This window comes from Perca fluviatilis, chromosome 11, assembly GCF_010015445.1.
Source record: "Perca fluviatilis chromosome 11, GENO_Pfluv_1.0, whole genome shotgun sequence".
Classification (NCBI taxonomy): domain Eukaryota; kingdom Metazoa; phylum Chordata; class Actinopteri; order Perciformes; family Percidae; genus Perca; species Perca fluviatilis.
The window spans coordinates 25,137,208-25,161,584 of record NC_053122.1 but is presented as its reverse complement, the minus strand read 5'-3'; the positions used below and the strand labels follow the sequence as shown (position 1 = coordinate 25,161,584).

At 40.6% G+C, this 24,377-nt stretch overlaps 1 protein-coding gene across 3 annotated transcripts in view; it reads right to left on the bottom strand.

The window, feature by feature from the left end:
- Positions 1-20,848, bottom strand: part of gpc5c (glypican 5c) — a 121,605-nt gene extending 100,757 nt beyond the window's left edge. For 2 of the 3 annotated variants that reach the window (XM_039815593.1, XM_039815594.1), the window contains exon 1: positions 7,938-8,419. In XM_039815593.1, coding sequence (XP_039671527.1) covers positions 7,938-8,115 — 178 coding nt within the window. In that variant the 5' untranslated portion in view covers positions 8,116-8,419. Of the gene's footprint in view, positions 1-7,937; positions 8,420-20,665 lie in introns of those variants that run through there. The other variant, XM_039815596.1, reaches the window with a different exon arrangement.
- Positions 20,849-24,377: the final 3,529 nt, after the last annotated feature.

Sequence of the window (24,377 nt, the reverse complement as noted above, 5' to 3'; positions counted from 1 at the left end):
TTATTTTTAAATATTCATTTATCGGCCATAATAAATGCAGATACCGATAGTTTGGAAAATGCCTAATATCGGCCGATAATATTGGCCTGCCGATATATCGGTCTGGCTCTAGTATGTCAGTTCTAATTATATGTTTGGTCTAAGTTACGGAGACATAAAGTGAATACTGCTGGCGGTCTACCTCATCCTGGGGTTAAATGACATCACACCGTCTGATTTAGTGACACCAACCTTATAAAATGGATCTCTTTAATATGACCTCACCAACAAGAGAAGCAATCCAAGAATACATTTCCACTACTTCTTACTGGGTACCTGCTACTGTGCAGCACTGATAAGGTACTGGTTGTCTGGATAGAATTACATGCAACAACAAACCACACATGCCTTCTTAAGACGCTATATTGTCCAACAATTCATATCATTTAGATTTCCAACAACTACTTAAAAATAAATAAGGACTTGTTTGTCAATTACTCAATAAATATCAGTATCTACACACAGGTGGGAACTCATCATATCTTAAATAAGCTTATTCATGAAACACATTACCTATAACCATCTCAACCTGTTCTCTCAGGATAGTGATTAAGTCTTAATATGAAACTCAAATTCAAAGTGTCATATATTAGAGCCCTTGGTACGGCAAAATACTTAATGAATTTGGCTCCTGGAAAGCTGTAGGCCAAATGGGAAAGGTGTGCCAGCAACTTTACGTCAAATATCTGTTGCCTGTTGAAAGCATGATCTATTGTTTTAAAGGTCCAATGTGTAGGAATTTCTCCCATCTAGCGTTGAGATCATATATCGCAATCAACTCTCTCGCGCCACGCAGTTCAAAGTACGTATTACAGCTACGATAGCCTTCACGCTTCAAAAAGCCGGTCTCTTGCTCTTTTTGAATATCCTTTTTCTTTTTCTGGGCGAAGAAGACTCCTGTTCCTGAGATTTGGATTTTGAATATGTGTGGTCCTCCATGTTTCCTTCTTCAAACTTGCCGGTGTTCATGTGACAGCGAAAACGCGTAAGGCGGAGCAGTATATCCTGTATGTCCCTTACCGGCTAACGTATTTCAAGATGGCGCATGAATATAGAGCGTCTACCCCAGTTCATGTGAATGCAAATGTAAAATTTCAAGCCAAAAGCAATACTTTGATGAATTGACTGTGGAGGTAAATATTCATGAAAAAGGACAAGTTTGTGAACGGGCAACCCAGATTTTGATAATGAACAACTAAACACGTTACACACTGGACCTTCAATTCTCATTTCACCATATTTGGTGTGTGTCCTCTCTCCCCTTCTGTCCCTGACCCTGTCCTCCTCACTGGCTGGCTCTTCCTCTCCTTTGTGTTTGTGCGTTATCTCTGATATGAAACTAATATCCAGGGACTCACAGTGGAATCCAGCCTGGCCTCACCGTCCTTTGCGAGTAGATGCATGGAGTAAGTGATACTCAGAAGGACTTTGGCTTTTAAAGCCACCACAGCAGTCAGGACAGGCTGACTGTGTCACGAAAATACCACGCCACTTTCTGGAATCATTACAAGCCATGTCACTATGTGTATGTCCAACAGCAAACATATTGCTGAGCCCGCTCTTTTTAATCCTTGAAAATATTTGACATACAGTATATCGGCAACAGCATTTTAGTGGTTTCTACCTCAAGGGTAATAGCGTAAAATACATGTATTGATGACTGTCAGTGTAACAGTTTTCCATTTATTAAATTTCATGGAAGACTACTCCTTAAAAAACATTATTCTCCACTTTTCTGGGTTTTAGCATTGAAAAAAGGCATTTGGTGTAATAAGGGTTTTGAATGGAGTTTCATGTCAACCTAAAAAAAAAGTATTTGCATTGAGTCTTCTAGTCATAATTTAGTATGCACATTTGGCAACAGTAACAGTTTTGAACATCTGGACAATTTTTCCCCATAATTCTTTGTAAAACAGCTTAAACTCTGTCAGACTGCTTAGGGACAATGACTCAACAACAATTTTCAAGTCCTGCTTCAAATGTTTGATTGGAGTAATTGGACTTGACTAAGGCTGCGATCAGCATTGTTGCTTTTAAGACATTCCTGCATAGATTTGGCTTTATGTTTGGACCGGTTGTCTTGCTTGGAAAAGAAATGACAATAATGTCAACTTTACTTTCACTTTGCCACTATGCCTTAACTTTATTTTGTGCACCATCCCTCCAATCTCAGCTACGGAAGCCTGTAGCTACCAAAAAACGGTGTCTTGGTGGCCTCACTCGCTCACTTAATGCCTAATAACTTCTGTGGCATAGTTTTAAATGTATTTATTTTCTATGTTGACCTCCCTGTACCTTGTAAATGTTCTTGTATGCATCACATAACTAGTACTTTTCAACAACCTTGTTGTGGAGTTTGTCTCCATGCTGTAGTTTTCGCCATGAAATAAACTATAAAATAAGTTGTTGGACCTTCCATATAGTGGTGCATTTAACTCCACACACCACAGCGTGATTCCTCACCGATGATCTCTTTTAAACTATTACGCCCTTCTAAGGGCAGCCGGCTGTGCTTGTGATGATTAAGGTACGTCATTGCTGTAAATACTTAAGCAATAACTATTTTTGTGAGATTGCGCACTGGAAGACAGCTAACTGAGCTCTGAGGAGGTGACACAACCTGTGCCCACACTGGAGATGCACTGGTTAAATAACTGTGTTTTTTATATGTTGAAAACTGGTCAGAACAGATACATTGCACTGACAGAGATATAACATAGGTATGCAGAATATGACCCTTTTGTAGCAGCATTTGCTACTGTGATTTTATTTTACAAATTTCAGAAAATTAATCCGATTCCAAATAAAAACTCTAGGCTTAATATAGACTCCAATAGCTCAACAGGTCCTTTGTAATTAGTGCCCAATGTGCACGCTACTCATTCTGCCTGGCTAAACCTTAACATACTCTGCTCTCCAGACTGGATGTCAACTCTGAATCCTAATTCCCTTAATCGTCCTCATGTGACAAATACCTCTGGAGTAATTTGCCGTATTAAAGCCATGGCTCAGGGGTCTTGACTTGTTAGTCACAATCCCTTCAGCAACACCTCAGTGCTCTTCATTGCACAAGTCAGAACTCCTGAGTGGAGAAACTCTACCGCTGTATACTTGCCCTGCTAATTCATATGCCAATCTCAATACATGTATGAAGACACTACAGTAGCAAAGCTGAATACAGTAATATTGCTGAGAAGACGATTAAATGATAACCACCCTTTTCAAACACACGTTCATAAAGTCCTGCACTCATGAAATGATTTATATGCAGCTCACTCAATATGGTATGGAAATGTTGTTATGATTTGGAATGCATTGATGACCGGGAGGGTTGCGGTTTCCTGATGCTGCTGTTTTGATATTTTTCGGAGAACAAGAATAACTTTGTTAGAAAGTAGGCAATTAATGAAGTTATGAAGCTGCCTTAGGAAGCCAGTTCCCTTTGAAGTACCCAGATCTACTGAACAGACAGGATATTTACTCAATACAGATTTGCTGTTTTGGATGGAGCGTGTTGAATGAAAACACATCTCAAAAGGGTCTCTGCAGCGTACCTGCATTTTTCAAAAACCCTGAAACTCAACTGGAATGTTTAGATTTCCCAGACCCCGAGCGGGAACTGCCTACGGTGATTGGTACACGGTCCAAAGCCACGCCACAGGGCAGAGGTTAGTCAGACAGAGCTCAAAGAGACAAGTGGAAGGCTGGTGGGCACATAGATGCAGAACTGATGAAGCAGCATCAGACTGGCAGAGTTATTATGTCAACATTTAAAATAATTTGTTGAACACCAGCTCTACTCTCATGCACTATTTATACAGAGCGCAGGAAGGACAATCTTTTCTAAATAGTTATATTATTGGAGTGGTAGATGATATAGGCCTACTCAATAAAATTGCATCAGTCTCTACCACAGTAGCAAGCCAGGAGGGTAAGGTAGCACACAATCAACTGAAACACAAGATAGACTTTGGCTGAAATCCAATAAGAGATGTTGTGTAGAGACCGACTCAGACAGAGTAATCAGCTTCAGACTGGGGGCAACACTGGTTAGGCTGGAGTGTTTGGGGTGGGCTGGAGAAAGAGCATCTGAAGTGCTTGTCAGTTCAATAATCTGTACTGTACTATACTTTTTTACTCAAAGACACTGTCAGAGATGGGTCTTTTTTACCACTAATGTTTTCTTATGGCTTTAGTTTTACAAAATACAATGTCCTTATGTGTATTCTATATAACATTGAAGTAGGTAGTTGAGAGATGGCCAGCAAAAGAAAACCCAGATGCCTTAAGGATTTTAAGTGTGTATGGAGTACAGTAGGTGTGCACCATGTGTATGCTCTGTCAGTGAGAAAGGCCAAGATAAAAAGAGAATCAAAAATAACCACAGCCAATCAAAGAGCAAGTTGAGCTTTGAGAGCTTGCCAAGGCTTTTGACGCTGTAACTGGTTAAGGATGTGGTGACGTGATTACGCATTGTGTTTCCATTCCCTTGCTATAAACGCATGACCCTGCTTGCATTGTATTTAATATATAAGACACTTTCTTTTTTTACTCTAAAATAGCTGTTAATGACTCCGTAAATCAGAGAATGGCAGTATAGTAATACGTTGAACAAAGTGTGCTGTGTGTGTGGTATGTACACAATCAGATAAGCCCTGCTCAATCACATAGTTTTAACTGAGCTGGAAAATAGGTTGATCATATCTGAGCTGTAGAATTAGTGTGTCTGTGAACGGCACTGCTAGCTGTCTGCTTTCCAAAAGATCTATCTCCAAAGGGCTATATCAGCACCCTGTGGTAATCTCAATATGGAGCATTTGGCTGTGTATCACAGCACCAAAGTGGTCATAACTCTTCAAAATAATCACAGGATAAGCAACTTCATGTCACTGATTATCTAAGTTCCCTTGATGCTGAATCTGGCATGGAGATAAAATCGCTCTTTATAAAATGTGCCCCAGGAAACAAACATTTATTGCCTGGAAAGCAAATAGTTTGGTCTGAAATAATTCAATTAAAGGACATAAAGTAATTACTGGTCACTCAATAACACAAATGCAATTAAGTTTTTTTTAACTATAAATTGTGAGTGCCCCTAAAGGTTAGAATAAATAACAGGAATAGTAGGAATCAATTCAGGCAGGAATTTGACTTGTAGTGTGAACTATGTTTACATTCAGCTATTGCTACATTCCAGTATTTGCCTACTTGCTTAAGTAAAGAACCCGAGTACTTCTTCCACCACTGCTTGCCAACATGATATTACATTGCTCTTGATTATCATAAGGCACTATCACTACATACTGCACTTCATGTTTTCGTTGGATACAATAATTAAAAACAAAGACATATTGCATAAAGGATCTGTACTGTAAAAAAGTGCAATTAATTTTATAAAAGGATCATATCCAATTGGCCGCCTCTAAAGTTCCTTGCTGCCACACTCCTGGCGCTTAGTGAGAAATCAGTTCACCACACATGAATGAATTGCAGCACTGTATCCTAAAAGAAACATTGGACTGTGAAAAGTGCTGAAGTTTTGCCACTTCAAATTTCAACAGTTGCTTTTATTGGCATTTGATCTGAGAACTGAAGCAGAGTAGCATAATTGTGTACACACACACATATACACCAAATCTCCCACTCCAACACCCCCATCCATTGGTCAGCGCTTTGAAGACAAGATTTCGCCTGACCCAAAACAACCTTTCTAGGACAAGTACAAATAAAAAGAAAAATAACATAGAAGCCCAACATGTACTGGTAAAGCTACAGCAATGTTTGATTAGCTGCAAAGGGGAAGGGACAGCGGAGACGTGGTGGAGTGTAAATGCACAAAAATGCAGTTTACCACACCTTATAAACAAACACAAATATTTATATCAATTAATAGTCCAGTCCAAAGCCGCAGTTTGTATCTGGATTATATCAGCCCCATTTTCCAAAAAAAGTTAGAACTATAGATATGTATATATAGAGATGGGGAAAAGCAAAGTCATTAAAAGGAAAGTGCATTGAATACCCTTCACACCATACCGTGTGCATGCTGCTGTTTGCTTACTGTCAGGTAAAATGCCCATCAACAGCTGTTATGCAGGCTGAGATACTCTTATGTAGCTTCTGCCAATGCACTGCAGACTGTAAAAGCTTGTCACGCAAGCCTTGCTCGAGACTACTGACATCCTCAGAAGACCGAGTTCCTTCCGATGTCTTTAGGACCTAACCCCTAAACTACTGCTCGCAATGAAATCGACATCCTCTGTTGCTAGTAGTGACACCCTGCTAAACAAACATATCGAGTGGTTTGGATGCACCTCTAGGTATGTGTCCCACTCAGCTATCTATTGCTCTTCTCCCTGTTACAGCTTGCAGACTCAGACTGGGTGCTACTTAAGCTGCCACCAACCGGCATTGCTGCAAGAATTCTGGTCTGTAGTCACATATAGATAGCTGTACATCATCATCATCTACTGGTATTCTGAGTATTTGCCAGGGAAATGCACTTAAATCTTAGACATCCCAGGACTAACAGACTCACAACGAACGAAAAGAGATGTATAGCAAATATTAGAAGATTTAAAAAACTAGAGTAAAAACATAATGGTAAGAATGCACACTGAATAGCCCGGTTTCTTGTGTTCAAATATAGGACTATCGAAATGGCCCCACATAGAAGAAACATGACATAATTAGTTTAAAGTGATGCTTGCAGAAGAACTTTCAAGCTAACCTAGCATAGTTGAACCAAAGCCCAAACCCGCACAAAATGCATGTTGCCTCCAAAACATATTTGGACCCAATGTTTATTCTCATGAAATAACTTTTCCTCTGTTTGCAGGAGGAAAGCACATACCACAAAACCTTCAAGGCATTTGAAGCTGCTTTCAAACAGCGCTCTGACAAAAGAAAAAAGAAAAAAATTGGGAACCATGTCAGCAGAGGTGCCAAAATACTCTATAGGCCAGTTGTGGGTGTCTGGACAGTATATTTTAGAGGTCAAGGGCCTATGCCACCCCAAGTATCTAAAGACACATGGTCTCAATGGGAAAATTGCAAATCATTCAGTCCCTCTATTGTGGTCACAATATTGTAGCCTCTGTATCTACAGATATTAAACCATACGAGACCTCTGCATCACACTAGAATTGTTTTTAAATAATTGTTTAATCTAAACCAAACAGCCTGCTTGTATGCTAATCAGCTGGGTTGCCAGTGAAGCTGCAGATTGTGGAGACACATTACATAGGGCCTATAGTGACTTCAACATGTAATATTACCAATATCAAACCAATATACAGATACACATTTTTTTGAGGTGTTCAGAATGTGCAACGATGGACCGATATGATGCCTGGAATTGAATGAAAATGGACTGACAAATATGTTAAGACACACTTCAGTTACTTTAAGATCATTTCAGATCATTCCAAATACTCTTTTTAGAATACAAACACAGCATGAGCAATAGCATTCCCAATACACAACATCAGGGAGATCTGATGGTCAAACCCTTTAAGAAGGTCTCCTCAACTAACCTGACTAATATGAGGAGAACGATATGACAAAAGTGAAGGCAGAAAGAAATATCTGTTCCCTCTTTCAGCCTTTCAGATCTCCTGCTGCTGTCACTTGAGAGGGCTTACTTCGCTCAGAGTGTGTACCGGACCCACGTGTGCTTTTGACAGAAGCACAGAACAGTTAGAAGCACTGGGCATAAATGAAAGGCTTTTTCTTTTTTTTAAATGGAGGTGGTCATAACTATGTAACACATTTACGCATGGAAGCCTATTTGCTGAAATCGAGTAGTTCAAGCTAAATGTGTGACCGACTCTATGATGTTTGCAGTGCGCTTTAGCCAAAGTGCTCCACGCTATGAGGTGCCAAACCCACTGGCTCACCTGTGCCAGGTGCCTCCGGTACGCGGTGCAGCGGCCCGACCTGCCGCAGCTGGAAAGCGGTCCTCACTTCGTGACAGCTGTACGCGTCCGTGTCGATCACATTCGCCGCAAATACGACCGCTGACAAAATCCAAAAGGCTCCGCAAGAGTTTACGCGTGGGCATATTCCTCGGGACATTGCCGCATCTCACACCAGGTATCCTTGTGGATAGCCTTCTGTAGCCTGGCTGCAAACTGGGTGACAGTGTTGAAAAAATAGACGGCGCTCAGGTAGGCTACAACGAAGCGACGATGAGTTTAAACATCTGACAAACGCGTCCGTCTGATTTTCACATTATTGGTTGGGATGAGGTGGGAGCGCGTCACACAGCAGAGGTTTGGGGGTCTTCTCTTGGGCAGAGCCAGAGTGGTGTGGGCTGAAGCCAGTCTGTCCCGCGCTCAACACTTTGCAGTGGTCGGCTGTCTGCATGTCTGTTTCCTAACCCTCGCGCACACTCCCCTCCCTTTCGGTTTACTTCAGCTAAGTGTCCCAAGTAAAAACCCTCACTGCAATGTCCCTATAGGGACTTGCAGTGCAAGTATAGTCTTATAACATTTTAAATCCTTAAAACTAAACAATTGCCCGTGGTATTATTAAAAAAAAAAAAAAAAAAGGTCCTTAAATATTTTACCCACAGCATTTGCATTATAATTTAACGTTTTGCTGCGACTTTTTGTGTCCCTATGTAGCAACTGTTATAATCGAATATTAAACAGATCATATCCAAACCTCACCTTTCCCCTAAATGTTTTTTTTTTTTTTTGTTGGGAAATACAAACCATAATAAACATGGTGAGAGGGCACTAAGTTGCTATGTGGTTGTCCCACTTTTTTTTTTATTAATTACAATAATGAGTAAATGGATTGTAGGTCAATCTGTTTTGTTCTCTTTAAGACAGAAAATTGAATATGTGTATGGGGTAAAACAGGACAGATTTTGTTTAGTTTTCAGAGTATGGTGATGTTGAGTTGCAACAATTCTGTTCTCAATGTTGCTGAAGCTGTAGTGCAGGGGTCACCAACCTTTTTGAAACTGAGAGCTACTTCATGGGTATTGAGTCATACGAAGGGCTACCAGTTTGATACACTCTTCTGAAATAACAAATGTGCTCAGTTTGCCTTAAGTTATATATGGTTATTAATGATTAATGATACTCATCTATGTGAAGACACTGATCATGTTAATGATTTCTCACAATAATTATCAACAATGACTTAACAAGGTGGGAAACAGATAATATCAATATTCAATTTCCATTTTGAGAACAGGTCTGAGGGCTACTCATGTGGTCCTTGGGGGCTACCTGGTGCCCGTGGGCACCGTGTTGGTGACCCCTGCGTGTAGTGCAATACTTGGTATTTGATTCACATTAATGCCATCTACTGGCTGAAAATGTTTAGTAAAAAAAAAAAAGGTAATTCTTTTCCAGACTGATTTGATTGCCACAGTATTACCTGTCCGGTACACTCCTTGTAAGCTTTGCAGCCTTTGATGGCAAGTGTTAAAAATGCCGTCTGTTTATGGTGTATCACACAAGAAGTCTTGGAGAGTTATACTAATCAAAAGAAAAGATCAACCATTATAATGATGTGTTCTTCAGATTTGGTGATCAATATGTTTGATTAACTTAAGATTTAAAATGTAGGCAACAAACCCAGAGGAAGGGCATGGCCCTTGTGAGAATTCACACCTGCAGATTATGAGATGATAGCAGCCATATTATCAACTATGTTAACCAGATACATCATTATAAAAAGTAATTGGCCTACACCGCAATTATTATTATTTTTAAACAAATGACAGTTTAAGTGTTTTGCCTTTATTTATAAAGTGTGTCCCACATTTCCAAATGTCACTTTACAGTGGACAGTTCCTTCTACACATTCTATGTTAAATACTACCCTCTGCTGGACAGACACATCAGTGCTCAGCTGTCAAATGTTCAAATGTTAATATGACAGACCTTTTTCACAGCAGACATTTTGACATGTCTCAGTAAGAAAAGCAAAGTGTATTTATTAACATTAATGATGGCTGATTTCCACTTAATGGAGGTCCTGGTACTGTGCATGCTGGCTCATTGGAAAAGCTTACTGGGACAGAACTGAGAACTGAGCGATTATTAAAGGTCCAATGTGTAGGAATTGCTCCCATCTAGCGTTGAGATCATATATCGCAATCAAGAAGACTCCTATTTCTGAAATTTGGATTTTGAATACGTGTGGTCCTCCATGTTTCCTTCTTGGAACTTGCCAGGGCCGGGAAGCTACAATACCCATTAGCAGCATTAGCAGCACCTGTGAGTTTATCATGTGACAGCAAAAACGTGAAAGACGGAGCAGTAGGCCTATGTCTTGTATGTCCCTTACCGGCTAACGTATCAAGATGGCGCATGAATATGGAGCGTCTGCCCCAGTTCATGCGAATGCAAATGTAAAATTTCAAGCCAAAAGGAATACTTGGAATTGATGGTGGTCGTAATTATTCATGAAAAAGGACAAGTTTGTGAACGGGCAACACAGATTTTGATAATGAACAACTAAACATGTTACACACTGGACCTTTCAAGTTTTTTATTTCACCTGTGCTTCTCTGCTGTGGCATAATGTCAAAATGTCTGCTGTGAAAAGGGTCTATAGTCTACAAAGAATTGTGCAACCTATTTTTTTTTTTTTTTTTTACAAATGTGCTACAGAAATAAAGCATTAAGATGTAATCGAGTTGTTTTGAGTTATTATGTAATGGGATGGGGGCACGTTTATTGCCTGTTGTGGTTGGTTTGCAGGCCTGCCACAGTAGAGATGTCCATTCCTACTGAACTACTGGGAACTGCTTGGACAAAGAACCACATATCACATAGCCTCTATAACACACAAACAGATTCTACAGTATACACTTTAAGACCTTTAACAACACAAAGACTGACATTAGCACTCTGCTCTTCTTCCAGTGGTTTGGAAGCAAAATCAGCCAGGCTTGAGAGCCGGTCATTTAGGAATAAATGAGAGGTAACACAGTGAACACACAACACAACATTAACACCTAACCCTAACACAAACAAGGCATTAAGGTCACTTTGCACATGCAGCACTGAGGACAAAGTCAGAGCTTACAGGTAGCCTCCTCAGGTTTGTCTACTCCAGAGGTTTAAATGGTGGTGACCACAATGCCCCGAGAACAGGCAAGTCTTGTGAGGACACATATAATACCTACACCATAGACTAAATGGTGGTTCCACTGGTGCACCTCATTCCCAAGCATCTCGACAAACCAAAAACATAGGTCAGGGCTCTGTTTCTTGATTTCTCATCTGCGTTTAATACAATTCAACCAAATTTACTTTTATCAAAAATGATTCAGTTTCAGATTAATCCTTGTCTTATTCTTTGGTATTACTTGTTTCTCTCAAACAGGGTTCAGCCTGTCAAAGTAAATGACAAACTCTCTTCTCCAAAGACAACTAATGTTGGAGTACCCCAGGGCTGTATTAGCTCACCTGTGTTGTTCACTTTATATACTTCTGACTGCACCACTACTTTGCCAAATCAGTTTCTGTTAAAGTACTCAGATGACTCAACTCTACTGACCTTGTTGAACAAATGTGATGACCCTACACTGTATCAGGGCAATGTGGATTGGTTTGTTAAATGGTGTGAGAACAATGCTCTCATTATTAACACTGTGTATTCCAAATCATTTCTGGAATAACCCCGAATTATCAACTGGCCTCAGTGAAGATTCATAACTCAGAAATCAGTCAAGTCTCGGTCTATAAATATTTGGGTGTCATGATAGATGAAACTCTCTCATGGACTTCTCATATGGAATTTATCTGTATCTGCAAAAAAAATACAACAGCGTGTTCGTATCCTTGGAGTTAGTAGCCAAATCATTTCTTTGTTTTTCACATCAGTAATTCAGAGTATCATGCTCTACTGTAGTACTGCTTGGCTAAGTAGCCTATCAGTTAAAAATCAATGAAAGCTATTTAATCAGATTTAAATTTGCTCAAAGATTATAGGACTACCTGTAGCACACTTCTTTCAGGAGGCTCACAATAATAGTATGCTTAGACTGGCCAGAAATTATTCAAATGACTCTTCACATGTCTTGCACAGTGAATATCGGCTTCTGCCTTCAAACAGACGCTTTAGAGTTCATTCTTTTAATCGCATCAGACTTAAAAACTCTTTCATACATCAATCTATCCTATTGTTAAACCAGCTACATTAAATCCAGTCCAATACTTATCTCAGGGATATACGTCTCCAAGACATTGTCTGTGTGTATGTTCATGGCATTTTCTGTTGTTATACATGTTTTCTTTGTTTTCCTACTTGGAAGTTTATGTCATTTGTGGTAATGTTTCATATCTGTTGGTGTTATTAATCTCATATATGTTTGTATGTATGTGTATGTCCTCTTTTTAATACGAGCTACCCAGGGATGCACAAAGAATTTCAGCCTTGGCTGACGATAAAGTTGTATCGTATTGTCTTATATTTTAGATTCCTCAAAGTAGCCACCCTTTCCTTTTTTTGATAACTCTGCAAACCCTTGGTGTTCTCTCAATGAGCTTCATGAGGTAGTCACCTGAAATGGTTTTCACTTCACACGTGTGCTTTGTCAGGGTTAATTAGTGGAATTTTGTCCCTCATTAATAAAAAAGCAAAGGGTGGCTACTTTGAAGAATCTAAAATATAAGACATGTTTTCAGTTATTTCACACTTTTTTGTATAGTACATAATTCCATATGTGTTCATTCATAGTTTTGATGCCTTCAGTGAGAATCTACAATGTAAATAGTCATGAAAATAAAAAGGAAACGCATTGAATGAGAAGGTGTGTCCAAACTTTTGGCCTGTACTGTAGATGTTACAAAGTAAAGACTGAAAGGCCTTTATTCTTCAGTGTCTATAACAACTTCTGTAAGTTCTACAGACATGGAGCAATGCTCCCTGGTTTCCTCACTGTACTGCCTGCTCCCATTGGCAAAATATTTCTATCTACTGATAAAAAGCATTCCAGTAGAGGATGGTCTAAATGTTGGCCTCATCACAGGTGTGATTCTGATTTGCACAAGTGATTAGGCTCGTTCGAGATGAACTGCGCCTCGCCTGTAAAGTGGACGAGAGCAGGCGGCAGCAGCCGGGGGCGGTGACATAAATCCGCTCTCAAGTCGGACAGTTTGCAGCCGTTTCCAGCAGCCTTCAGGCTGAACAGGAAGTGACAGAAACACTGTGGTCCGACTCCGATTTAATTAAATGTTATCAGACCCATATATCAGCTTGTCTCCAGTTGTTTTTATTATGACAGAGTAGCTGTCAAAACGCTCTACATGCGATCTGTTGCTGATTTTAACACGCTGTAGATGATCCGTAATCTGAACAGTTTTAGTCTCTCTGACTTCTAAACGTCACTATCAGCCACGCAACATGTGGTTTGTACAGAATAAGCCTTTAAATCAGACAAATAGCAGTTAAAATCCCTCCAATTCAAAATCAATAAAATTGTTTATATAAAACGTCATCACGTTGAGTCCATTCTGACCCAATCAGCTGTTAGATCCATTGACATATATATAATGGACCAATAGACCCCGTTGCTCTGGACGGAGACCAGTGAAGGCTGTTAGAAGCACTTTTCCGGTGATCTCTTGCTTTACTGCGCAGCCTCCAACTGACAGAGACAACGTAAATGTGACGTGAGCAACGTGTCTGAAAGTTATAAGTGTTCTAGTAGCTGTGCCAAGAGAAATCTCAATCATTCCCAATCTTAAAGAGACAGAGAGTGTAGGTATATGTAAGGAGATAACATAAGCACAGGCTAATTATTGCTAACTAACATGCTAGTTAACATTAGTAATTAAACCTAAACAGCTAACTTAAGTCAAAACTGCCTGCGAGCTTCTCCTGTACTATACGGTAATTCCTCTACTGTGCAACAGTAAGTCACTTGGTTATGACACAATCATTAGCCTATTTTTACAAAAACGTCTGCTACGGAGCCATAACGTGAGGTACAAGGTAATGGATCCTTTTATACATTGTCGTGTTTCTTTAGAAATAAACAATGGACAAATAGAGTCTTTAAACATTTCCGATGTAAAGTTATTCGCTGTCAAAGTGGCGCCAAAATGTATGCTAGTCAGTGGAATGCTAACGGGAGGTCATCTCTTTGTAGCGTCAAAATGGCAACATGTGGTTTGTACAGAATAAGCCTTTAAATCAGACCAATAGCAGTTAAAATCCCTCCAATTCAAAATCAATAAAATTGTTTATAAAACCTCATCACGTTGAGTCCATTCTGACCCAATCAGCTGTTAGATCCATTGACATATATATAATGGACCAATAGACCCCGTTGCTCTGGACTTAGACCAGTGAAGGCTGTTAGAAGCACTTTTCCGGTGATCTCTTGCTTTACTGCGCAGCCTCCAACTGACAGAGACAACGTAAATGTGACGTGAGCAACGTGTCTGAAAGTTATAAGTGTTCTAGTAGCTGTGCCAAGAGAAATCTCAATCATTCCCAATCTTAAAGAGACGGAGAGTGTAGGTATATGTAAGGAGATAACATAAGCACAGGCTAATTATTGCTAACTAACATGCTAGTTAACATTAGTAATTAAACCTAAACAGCTAACGTAAGTCAAAACTGCCTGCGAGCTTCTCCTGTACTATACGGTAATTCCTCTACTGTGCAACAGTAAGTCACTTGGTTATGACACAATCGTTAGCCTATTTTTACAAAAACCTCTGCTACGGAGCCATAACGTGAGGTACAAGGTAATGGATCCTTTTATACATTGTCGTGTTTCTTTAGAAATAAACAATGGACAAATAGAGTCTTTAAACATTTCTGATGTAAAGTTATTCGCTGTCAAAGTGGCGCCAAAATGTATGCTAGTCAGTGGAATGCTAACGGGAGGTGATCTCTTTGTAGCGTCAAAATGGCGCCATAGGAGGTTCGAGTTCTGAAGCAAAGCTTACGCTCTTGGTTAGATCACCTCAGAGGCAGGCGTTTCCCAGCATGCCCATGGGTCCGCCTGGGTCTTGCAGTCGGTGAAAAGCAACTGCGCTGCCTGCGTCTCAGAACTGCGGCTGCCTTGATCTCGTGAGGTTATCGTTGCCCACGTGTGCATGACGTCAGAGCGATCAAGTCGGACATAAATCGAACCGGCATGCATTGGGCGGCGATCGCCGGGGATCGATTCTGCGCAGACCTGGCTCATCTCAAACGAGCCTATTATTTTACTACAGAGGGAAAACATAGCATCAGATAATCTGGGAGGGGAAGCCATGTGACCCCTTGTGACATAAGATCTAGCCTCTGCAGAGGGGCCAAAGCATTCTGTCAAGATGTCTGTGTTGGTACCATATCCTCCCTGGCAACTTTGGAGGCACCAGCAGAACTGGCTCATTCTGCTTGTTTCATGTAGCATCACTGAGTCGAAGGCTATTTTGGCCAGGTGTGCCAGAGCATCTTGACTCAACAGCTGGTGAGCTGGTGGTAGACCTCCAAGGGGCATTTCATTAAATGATTCTGAATCAAACAGGTCCACATCGGGCTGAATCTTTCCCAGATAATGTATACTAGTTTCAGACTCAGCCTCCACTTATCTAAAGGAAGCCTTCAGCAAAAGCTAAAGCACATTAAAGTGCTGAAGTTGCATGCACCATGCTCTCAGATTTCCTTTCATTCCTGGAAGGCAAAAGGGTTCTAAATTAGTCTCAACACCTCAACATGTTTTATATGAATATGGTGATGCACAGTGGACAAAGCAGTGGAGACCCGGTCCAAAACAAACTTTGTGAGACCAACAGCCATTTCACTGAGCTGCTGGGAGGGCATGTTGAGGAAGGTGCTTGGAGGAGGTAACCAGAAGCCCTGCAGGACTTTTGGAACCACCTCCATCACCACATCTCTTGGGCCAAGCAGTTTGGAGCTGGGGGCCGACTGCAGCTGCTGTGTCAGGCTCCTGCCGTACTCCTGAGCCAAATTAACAAGCTTTGGATGTTGAAAACAAGAAGGGATGTCTTCTGGCGACTTAAGTAGCCTTCTGGCTTCAAACTCAATGTCTCTCATTTTCATGCTGTTGTTCACCTCCCACACAAGCATGAGAAGAGGCTTGGCGTCTTCCTCATCAAAGTCCTCCAATTCAAACTCCCATAGCTGCACTCTCATTGTGTCTTTGCTTTGCTCTACCAGCAGGTCTGTCATATCTTCAACAGTCACCTTAGATGGGAAATCCTCTTTTCCCGCTGAAGCCTCAAAAGTTCAATCACCAATGCAATCTTGGACTTGTAAGACTTCATATGCCAGCAGAGCTGCAAAGCGTGCTCATATAGTATATGGGCGTGTAGAACAACACCCTGATGGGTCTGTAGATGCCTCTGCTTCCTTCACTGACCTCCATTGACGTGTTGTTGCTGTACATGCAGAACAGGCCGAAGTGTCAAAGTGACAATGACGTTTTTTTTTTCTAACAATAGACTGGAGAGTAGAGAGTACTCATGCACAGTTGATTCAACAGGCAAAAATGAACAGTTACCTTTTATAGGCCTTAGTGGTCCCCTAATGCTGTACCTGAAGTCTCTTTCCCGAAATTTAGCCTTGGTGCAGAATTACAGCCACTAGAGCCAGTCCCACAGTGAGCTTTCCTTAATATGTGCCATTTCTGTCTCTATTGAGGAGGAGGGGGGGGGGCAAGGTGGAGGGTGGGGGCGTGGCCTTGACCAACTGCCACTATGCTCATCTGAAAACCATGATGTCTCTCTCTCTCTCATGGGTGGGCCAAATTCTCTGGGTGGGCAAAGAAGAGAAAGGGGAGGTAACCTTGCTCCTTATGACCTCATAAGGAGCAAGATTCCAGATGGGCCCATCTGAGCTTTCATTTTCAAAGGCAGAGCAGGATACCCAGGGCTCGGTTTACACCGATTGCCATTTCTAGCCACTGGGGGACCATAGGCAGGCTGGGGGGATGCATATTAATGTTAAAAAAACTCATAAAGTGACATCATGCCATGGGACCTTTAAATTTCTACACTTCAAAACCTTGTCATCAAACATTTTCACAGAAACTATGACAGGTCAACATGCTCAAACTCCAACAATAATATTGCTGTTTTCAATCATCAGGGTTTACAAACCATGTTGGTGTTTGTTTTTGGAGGGGGAGGTGACAACAACAATATTAAATACACAGCATTACAGTATTATATGTTAATCTACAGGACCCCATCTCTCTAGGACATCTTGCAATTTATCTTGCAGGGGAAAATATTTTTTTTCCAACTCAATAATATCAATTGCCTCATTAATTAACTCTTTGAAGGTCGTTGTATTGGACTCAAACCAGTTGTTTAATAATATTTTTTGTTACCAAACAGATTGAAAAAAGGCTATTATTTTGGCGCTTGAAGATAATCATGCAGATGTTCTGGGCATTTTGCTCGTACACATCCACGCAATTTTGCACCATTAGTATTTCGGTTGTCTCTTTGTTAAAAATGTATAACCACCAAATCAAAGAAACACACATTTTGCTGATTGTAGTTGGTCAGTAGAAGTCAAAGGGTACCTCAGTCATTTAGCACATACATTGTTTGGCTTCAAAAAAGTTTTGTACCAAAGAGTATGGTAACAAAAAATATTTTTAAAAGGCACTGTTGTTTATTTCCAAGCTCAATGTATCTGGGTGACAGTGTTGCAGAGATGACCTGACAACTTTACAGTCTTTAATATCGGATGGATGACAGGACCAAACGTAAAGCGCACTGAGAGATCATAACACACGGCATGGGATGGTAGTGGTTTTACTTTGACACCCCACGGTTTATTGGCTTTCAGAGAGGTCTCGCTTAATTAGCTAATAATTCTGTTTTTACTTTTATTTTTCTCTCTGTTCAGGAAGCGAGCATCAGTGTGTAGCTATACCCTCCCATTAAACCTCTTCTGCACTGATGAAAGGGTTTGAGAACAGTGTGTGTGTGTGTGTGTGTGTGTGTGTGTGTGTGTGTGTGTGTGTGTGTGTGTTTGTGTGTGTGTGTGTGTGTGTGTGTGTTTAATGTTACAGACTCTGAACACCCACACAGGCACCTTCAGCTAATCTGGCTGATTGGACCTCCTCCCAGGACTTAATGTGTGGGTGTGTATGCTGATTGATTGACATCTTCCTGAGTCTCCTCGTAGCTTTGTTGGGACCGGTTAGGGCGGGACAAATGACAGCTTTATCATTCTTATTGGTAGAATTTGTGACCTAATAAATTTCCATCTAAGCTCCGGTCCACCTTCAACCTTAATCAGCCATAATAACTGAAATCAAGGAAGGTTATTGTTGGGGAACGTTCTTGTAATTCATGTTAAGTTAATAAAATGTCTGTTTTGTGTGTATGTGTGAAGAGGTGTTGTCCTCAAAAAAAAGCTACTTCAAACTACAACTGACATACACAAACTTACTCACACATGTTTACATGTACATTCACAGGATGCAATAAAAGTCCACTGTCAACATTAACACACTAGTTAAATGGGTCAAAGGTTTCAATAGTTGGATTTTGGGATCATAGCAGACACACAGCAAATTTGTTGTTGATCTTTTAAATGAATACATGCATTTGGCAGGTCAAATTCATATCACCAATTCATATTTCAACACAATAATAATAAAAATAATAAATAAGTAAATAAAGGCTATCCTAATTCTTCACTGACATCACTAATAGTGATTATATAAGTAGAAATACCAGACATTGGTATTGAGAGAAAAAATAAAATAAAAAAGAAGAAATAAGGAAAATATTGCAACCATAATCACTTATAATAATCATAGTTATAGTCATTATTATAATCATCTATATACTAGAGGGAATAGTAATCAGTTTAGTACTATATTAGGGTACTAATGAAATAGGAAGGGGAGAGAAGGAAAGGGATATGTATGTTGCTGGTAGAAATGTGTTTTGTGGTATGGATGTAATGCATGTGTGGAACATGTGATCAAGTAGTCGTCTAAGTGGTTTTAGCTTGGTCTAGATGAATTTAAGATGAGTTATGAATATACTCCAGGTTTCATTAAAGGCTGATATATTATTTTTTTCTAATGAAATGTGTTAGAAGCTAATTGATCCAGTGAGTGATATGGCAGATTTCCAATTCATGAAAATGATTGTCTTGGCGATAGTCAGAGAAACGAGTAATGGGTTTTGGTATTTGGTTGGGATGGTTACCTGAGGTAAATCTCCCAGCAAGCACAGTGATTGGGACAGTGGGACTCCACAGCCCAGCATGTTTGAGAGGTTTTCTATGACTGCTGTCCTCAGGGAATAAACTGGTTGGCAGGGCCAAGTTGCATGAAAATAATCATATGCACTACCTAAAGTGCACCGTGAACAAATTTCTGTGTTGACCAATCCCATTTTGTGCATTTTACGTGTTCTATGAATGGTTTTGAATTGTATAAGCTGTAAATTTGTGTTAGTGGTCATAGAGAAAATGTTTTTATTGATTTGGGTCCAGAAGTCAGAGTTGGGATGCAGATCCAAGTCACTTTCCCATTTTGTGATTGGAAGTGTTATGGAGATATCTGACATACATTTATAAAGTTTTGAGATAATTTTTTTAGTTTGTAATTTTTTGGGATTTAATTATGGATTTTAGTTGTAGATAGTGAAGGAATTGGTCTCTCCCAAACCCATACTTCTGGATGAAGGTGTTGAAGGATATGAGTCGGTTATTTTCAAATAAATGATGGAGTTGAGAGATTCCCTTTTTTTGCCATGATGGAAAAACGACAGTTTTGTTTTGCTGCAGCAAGTCCAGATTATGCCAAAGTGGGGTGTACCTACATACACCTGCTGCTATCTCTAGCTGCTAGAGATAACTTCAAGGTTTTCCACCTGGCTGCAAGAGTTGATGAGATTGTAATAGTCTTGTAAAAGTCCAGTTTCTTGATTGACTGCGTTAGGAAGGGCAGGTCTGCAAGATAAGTGGTTTTACATAATTGTTCTTCTAATTCTAGTCATGAACTGTTGTAATGTTCCCTTTGAGTGTTTAATGTTCAAAATAATTTGTTGCTCGGGTGATGGGGATCGTAGTGAAAAAAGATAATTAATCTGAGGTAGACTTTCCATTTTGACTGATGCGATGCCAATGAGATTGAGTGGTAGCCTAATCTGGACCGTAACAGTATACGTTAATGCCATTGGAGGCAGGGGAAGAAATATGGTGTAGCCTATTTTGGGAGCAAAAATGAAGAATTCATATTATGGTATAACGTAGGCCTACAAGATATATGCTGGCACAGCAATGCCGTGGGTGTTTTAATATATTGTATTGACGTTGTACAACGGTTATGGCACAGACCAGTGTAAACATAGCCAAGTAAGAAGAGCTAATGACTCAAATTAACCTAAATGAAAACGAGCTCTAGTGTATATGGCACTCAGTGGCGTGTATTAAGCTTACCTGAGAAAGGTCTGAACTGAAGTGTGCTGAATACTGCTAGAACCCACAACGTGAGCCTACATGCCACGGTAACTAACGACGTTCGTAACGTCAGTCACTAATAGCTAACGTTGCAGTTAGTTAGTTAGTTAGTTAGCTAGCTAGCTAGCTAGCTAGCTAGCTAGCTGCTACACCGTTTGTTGCCACTCGTTTATGCTACTGTAAAGTGTTGCCAAATTACCTTAACATCCGAAACGACTTGACTTGAGCGGGCATACGTTTCCTACAAAAACGCGTGGTGTAACGTTACACTTGTGTCCAGTTAAAAAAAATCGAACTCAAAATACTAGTTTTAAACTTGGACAACTCTACCAGAATCTGTGCCTTGCAAAGTTTTCCTTTTTTCCCAGTTACAGACGTGTTGGGTTATTGAATGCTCTTGAACATTTCTGTTTTGGAATTAGAGGATTGTGATTGCTGATTCTAATTTTGCAACTAGGACATATTGGATCTAGATGGACTATTTCAGGGAAAATAAAAACATAAATATTTCATTAGCAACAGTGAGATCTTTCTTTCTACGTATATATTTTGTTTACTACAGCAGACACTTGGTAAGGCCTTCTGAAATAGGCACTAGTGTTGGTAAACTGGGTCAGCAGATGGCGCCAGCAACCCTTGTTTTCAGAGTCCTCACTCAGACACCCTTGATCCCATTTATTCAAGTTTTCTATACGAAGTAGCCTACCATTAACAGTAAGTCATTATTTTTTTCTACAGCCAATATAAACCTTACCTTAATTTGATCTAAAATAATATCCTTTATCTCAAGTTAGTGGTTGCAGTACATCATCAGTTACCCCTAGCATCCTCACAGTCGTCACATAAAACATGACATATACTGAGCATCAATTTGTTATCCCAGAAGGAAAATTCAGTCAGTATATTAGTCCATAATCAGAAACCTCTCTGCATCCTCATGCTGACCTTCTTTTAACCATATGATCATGAACATAACTGTGGCACTACTGATGCCAATTAAGCCCATCCAATCCTCTGACTAGGACTAAGGAAGGATGAAGTGGCTGCAGTAGTCTTGGCAGGGGATCTTTTATTCTGTGTCCTCATGCTGTGTCTGAGTCCAGTAGTTGGTAGACATCTCTGGGGGCTTTAGCCCATCAGTTCTGGCCGTCTAAACTGGTTATTTAAGGGGCTTACATGGGGTTAAACCCCCAAGATTGGAGCCCTCAACTGCCTGTTTGAGAGATTACGCTCTTCAGTCTCCCATTTTCACCTCTCTGTCTTGGTGGAACAGCGGGAAGTGTGGAGGCTGGTAGTTGGAGACATGCCTCAGCTTGACATCTCGGGAGGGAGGAAGTGGTGATAAATGATTGGAGAAGCTTGATTAAGTAGAACTTTACCACATGCTGTGCAGCCAAATTCTAAGGAACTTGTGGATAAGATTTTGGTAAAAATTAAAAAGTAATGGAGCACCTTGCATTCAGAAAATCCTAAATAGGGTATGCACTGAGTAGTAAAGGGGTGCAGACATTTACAGCACGTGCATGCATGAAACATGGAGTGGTCAAATGTCTGCAGAGTGCTGGTCAGAGCAAGAACCTTTTGCTCCATTTCTCTCAGATGGAGATGTGAGGAGTGAAAGTAAGCCGTGCTGCATCTTTAATGAGAGTCTGACATCTTTAGTGCTACTGTCTCACTTTCTGTCCTGCCAGTGCCTTCTTCATCCTCACCTGCATGGCGCTCCCAGGGAGGACAGAAAACAGAGAATGCCACTAAGCCTCACAGACGCTTTCAAGTTTCTGAATGCCACCCCACACTCTCCTTAGAAGCAGATACCATTTACAGTAGCACCATGTGTAGGTGCCAATCCCCCGACAGCACAAAATCACACTTAAAAAAAACCTTGTGAAGCAGAGTCTGTGCCCTATTTATAATGACTCTATTTCCTCAGTGGCATTTAATTGATTGGTATAATGGTTTTCATAGACTCTTCATTAGCCTGTTACAGCATTGGATCAATACAACATCATTACATGCATGATTGAACCAAGTACCGGGCATCTGCTCCAGGGCACATTGCTTTGTATTTGTAAACAGTCATTAATGTCACAATGACCCACTACATACATGAACCAGCAAGGTCCTGTTACGTAGCCAATGACTTAGATTTTTAAGACTGATTGGCTAAGTGCATGTTATTCGCTTGTTAGTAAATGATTGAGGGAGATAGCTAACCATAAAAATCTATCAGATGCATTTAGATCAGCTGCCATTCAAATGATCTAAGAAACCAATCATATATGCTTGAGACAGCCAAATTGGAGCAAAAATGTAATTTTTATGTGTGTAATGTGTCGGCACCAAATATATTTCCCTGATGCTATGAGCCTTGGATTGTCACTAGAATGTGAGAAAGGCTTGGTTCTAGTTCTATATACATATATTCACAACTACCAATTGGTCTATTGCAGCCCGTATAATACACACCAAATGTCTTACTTAGTATCATCCCACAATCTGTTCAATCAACTTGAATAAACATATGAAATACAAAAACAATGATTTCATTTTTAAACTCTAGATAATTTGCATACAGTAAAACACGCTTTTAATAATGTATTCAGTGTGGATGTCTCTCTCTTTGTATGCAAGTCTTTATTTGTCTGTAAGCTTGTGTGAACTGAGAAGTTACAGACATGGTATCTTATTTCACCCTCTATTCTTTCCCTGAGGGAGCATCCTCCACTGTTCACAAAACTAATTATTGTTGTGCAGATAGGTGGAAAAATTTGTTTAACCCATTCACCCCTGAGATTGCCTCACTTTCTGTGTTCGTTGAACTCTCATGGGTTCTAAATACTTCCTTTTGAGATTGTACACATGGGCCATGCACTGAGGTCAGACCGGGGCTCTTGTGTTTATATGCATGTGCATGGGTGCGTGTGCTGAGTTGATCTGGATAGAGTGACTTGCTTTGTGCGTGACCAGTCGACCGCATCCCTCACAATGGGCAGAAAAAGGGGGTGACTACCTTTTGACAGAGCATTTTAATCTCGGTGAGATCATAGCAATTTATGGCATGTGGCATGTTGTTATGAGAGGAGTGTTTCAACTGGGTGCAGAGCAATAGTGTTTAATTTCACCCTATTTTACCTTTCCTATCCTCGCTCCAAACAGCTGCCTCTTTTGATAATCAAATGCAATCCAGCACAGTGGTTCATCCCAAGCCCTGCTGAACTCCCAGTGCGTTTTTGCTTTTTCATTTTTAACAACCCCATTATCCCCTTCTCTCCTCTAAACTGACCACCACATGTTTTTTAAAACTGTTTTTGGTGCCTCCAACCTCCTACTCCAGCACCTGCCCCCCCACCCACACACACACACACACACACACCCTGCAAAGTGCGAGACAGAACCAGGGATAGAGGGAGGGGGAAAGTGAGGGGGAGAAGGGCGGGGGTTAAGAGAATTGGAGGGAAGGGTTGATGAAAACAACAGATCTCTGCTCCCTAATCCTTTTGTGTCGACGGTGTTAATCCACCCGAGCAAACCCAGACCCCCCCACCCACCTGCACCGCTCACCCTTCCTCAACCCCTGCTTCTGCACCATATACCAGGCGCTCCCGCCACATAAACAACCGACAGCACTACTGAATGCTCGTCCCCCAGACAGTCGGGCAGAAGTACACTGTCGCCCCCTGACAAACACGCAACTCAGGCTCAACTCTCTCCCTGCTTTCATCCTGCTCATCTTTGTGGCCACTGGGAACAAGTCTCCTTTTCTGGATTGCGTGCTTTGTTTGTCTATGCAAACATATTTTAATCTTGCATCAGCATGTCAATGTGTGTGTGTGTATTGGAAATTGTTGTTTTCTCTTTTTGGTGTATTTTGCTTTCATGCGTTTGCTCCTCTATGTTTTGTTCTGCTTTGT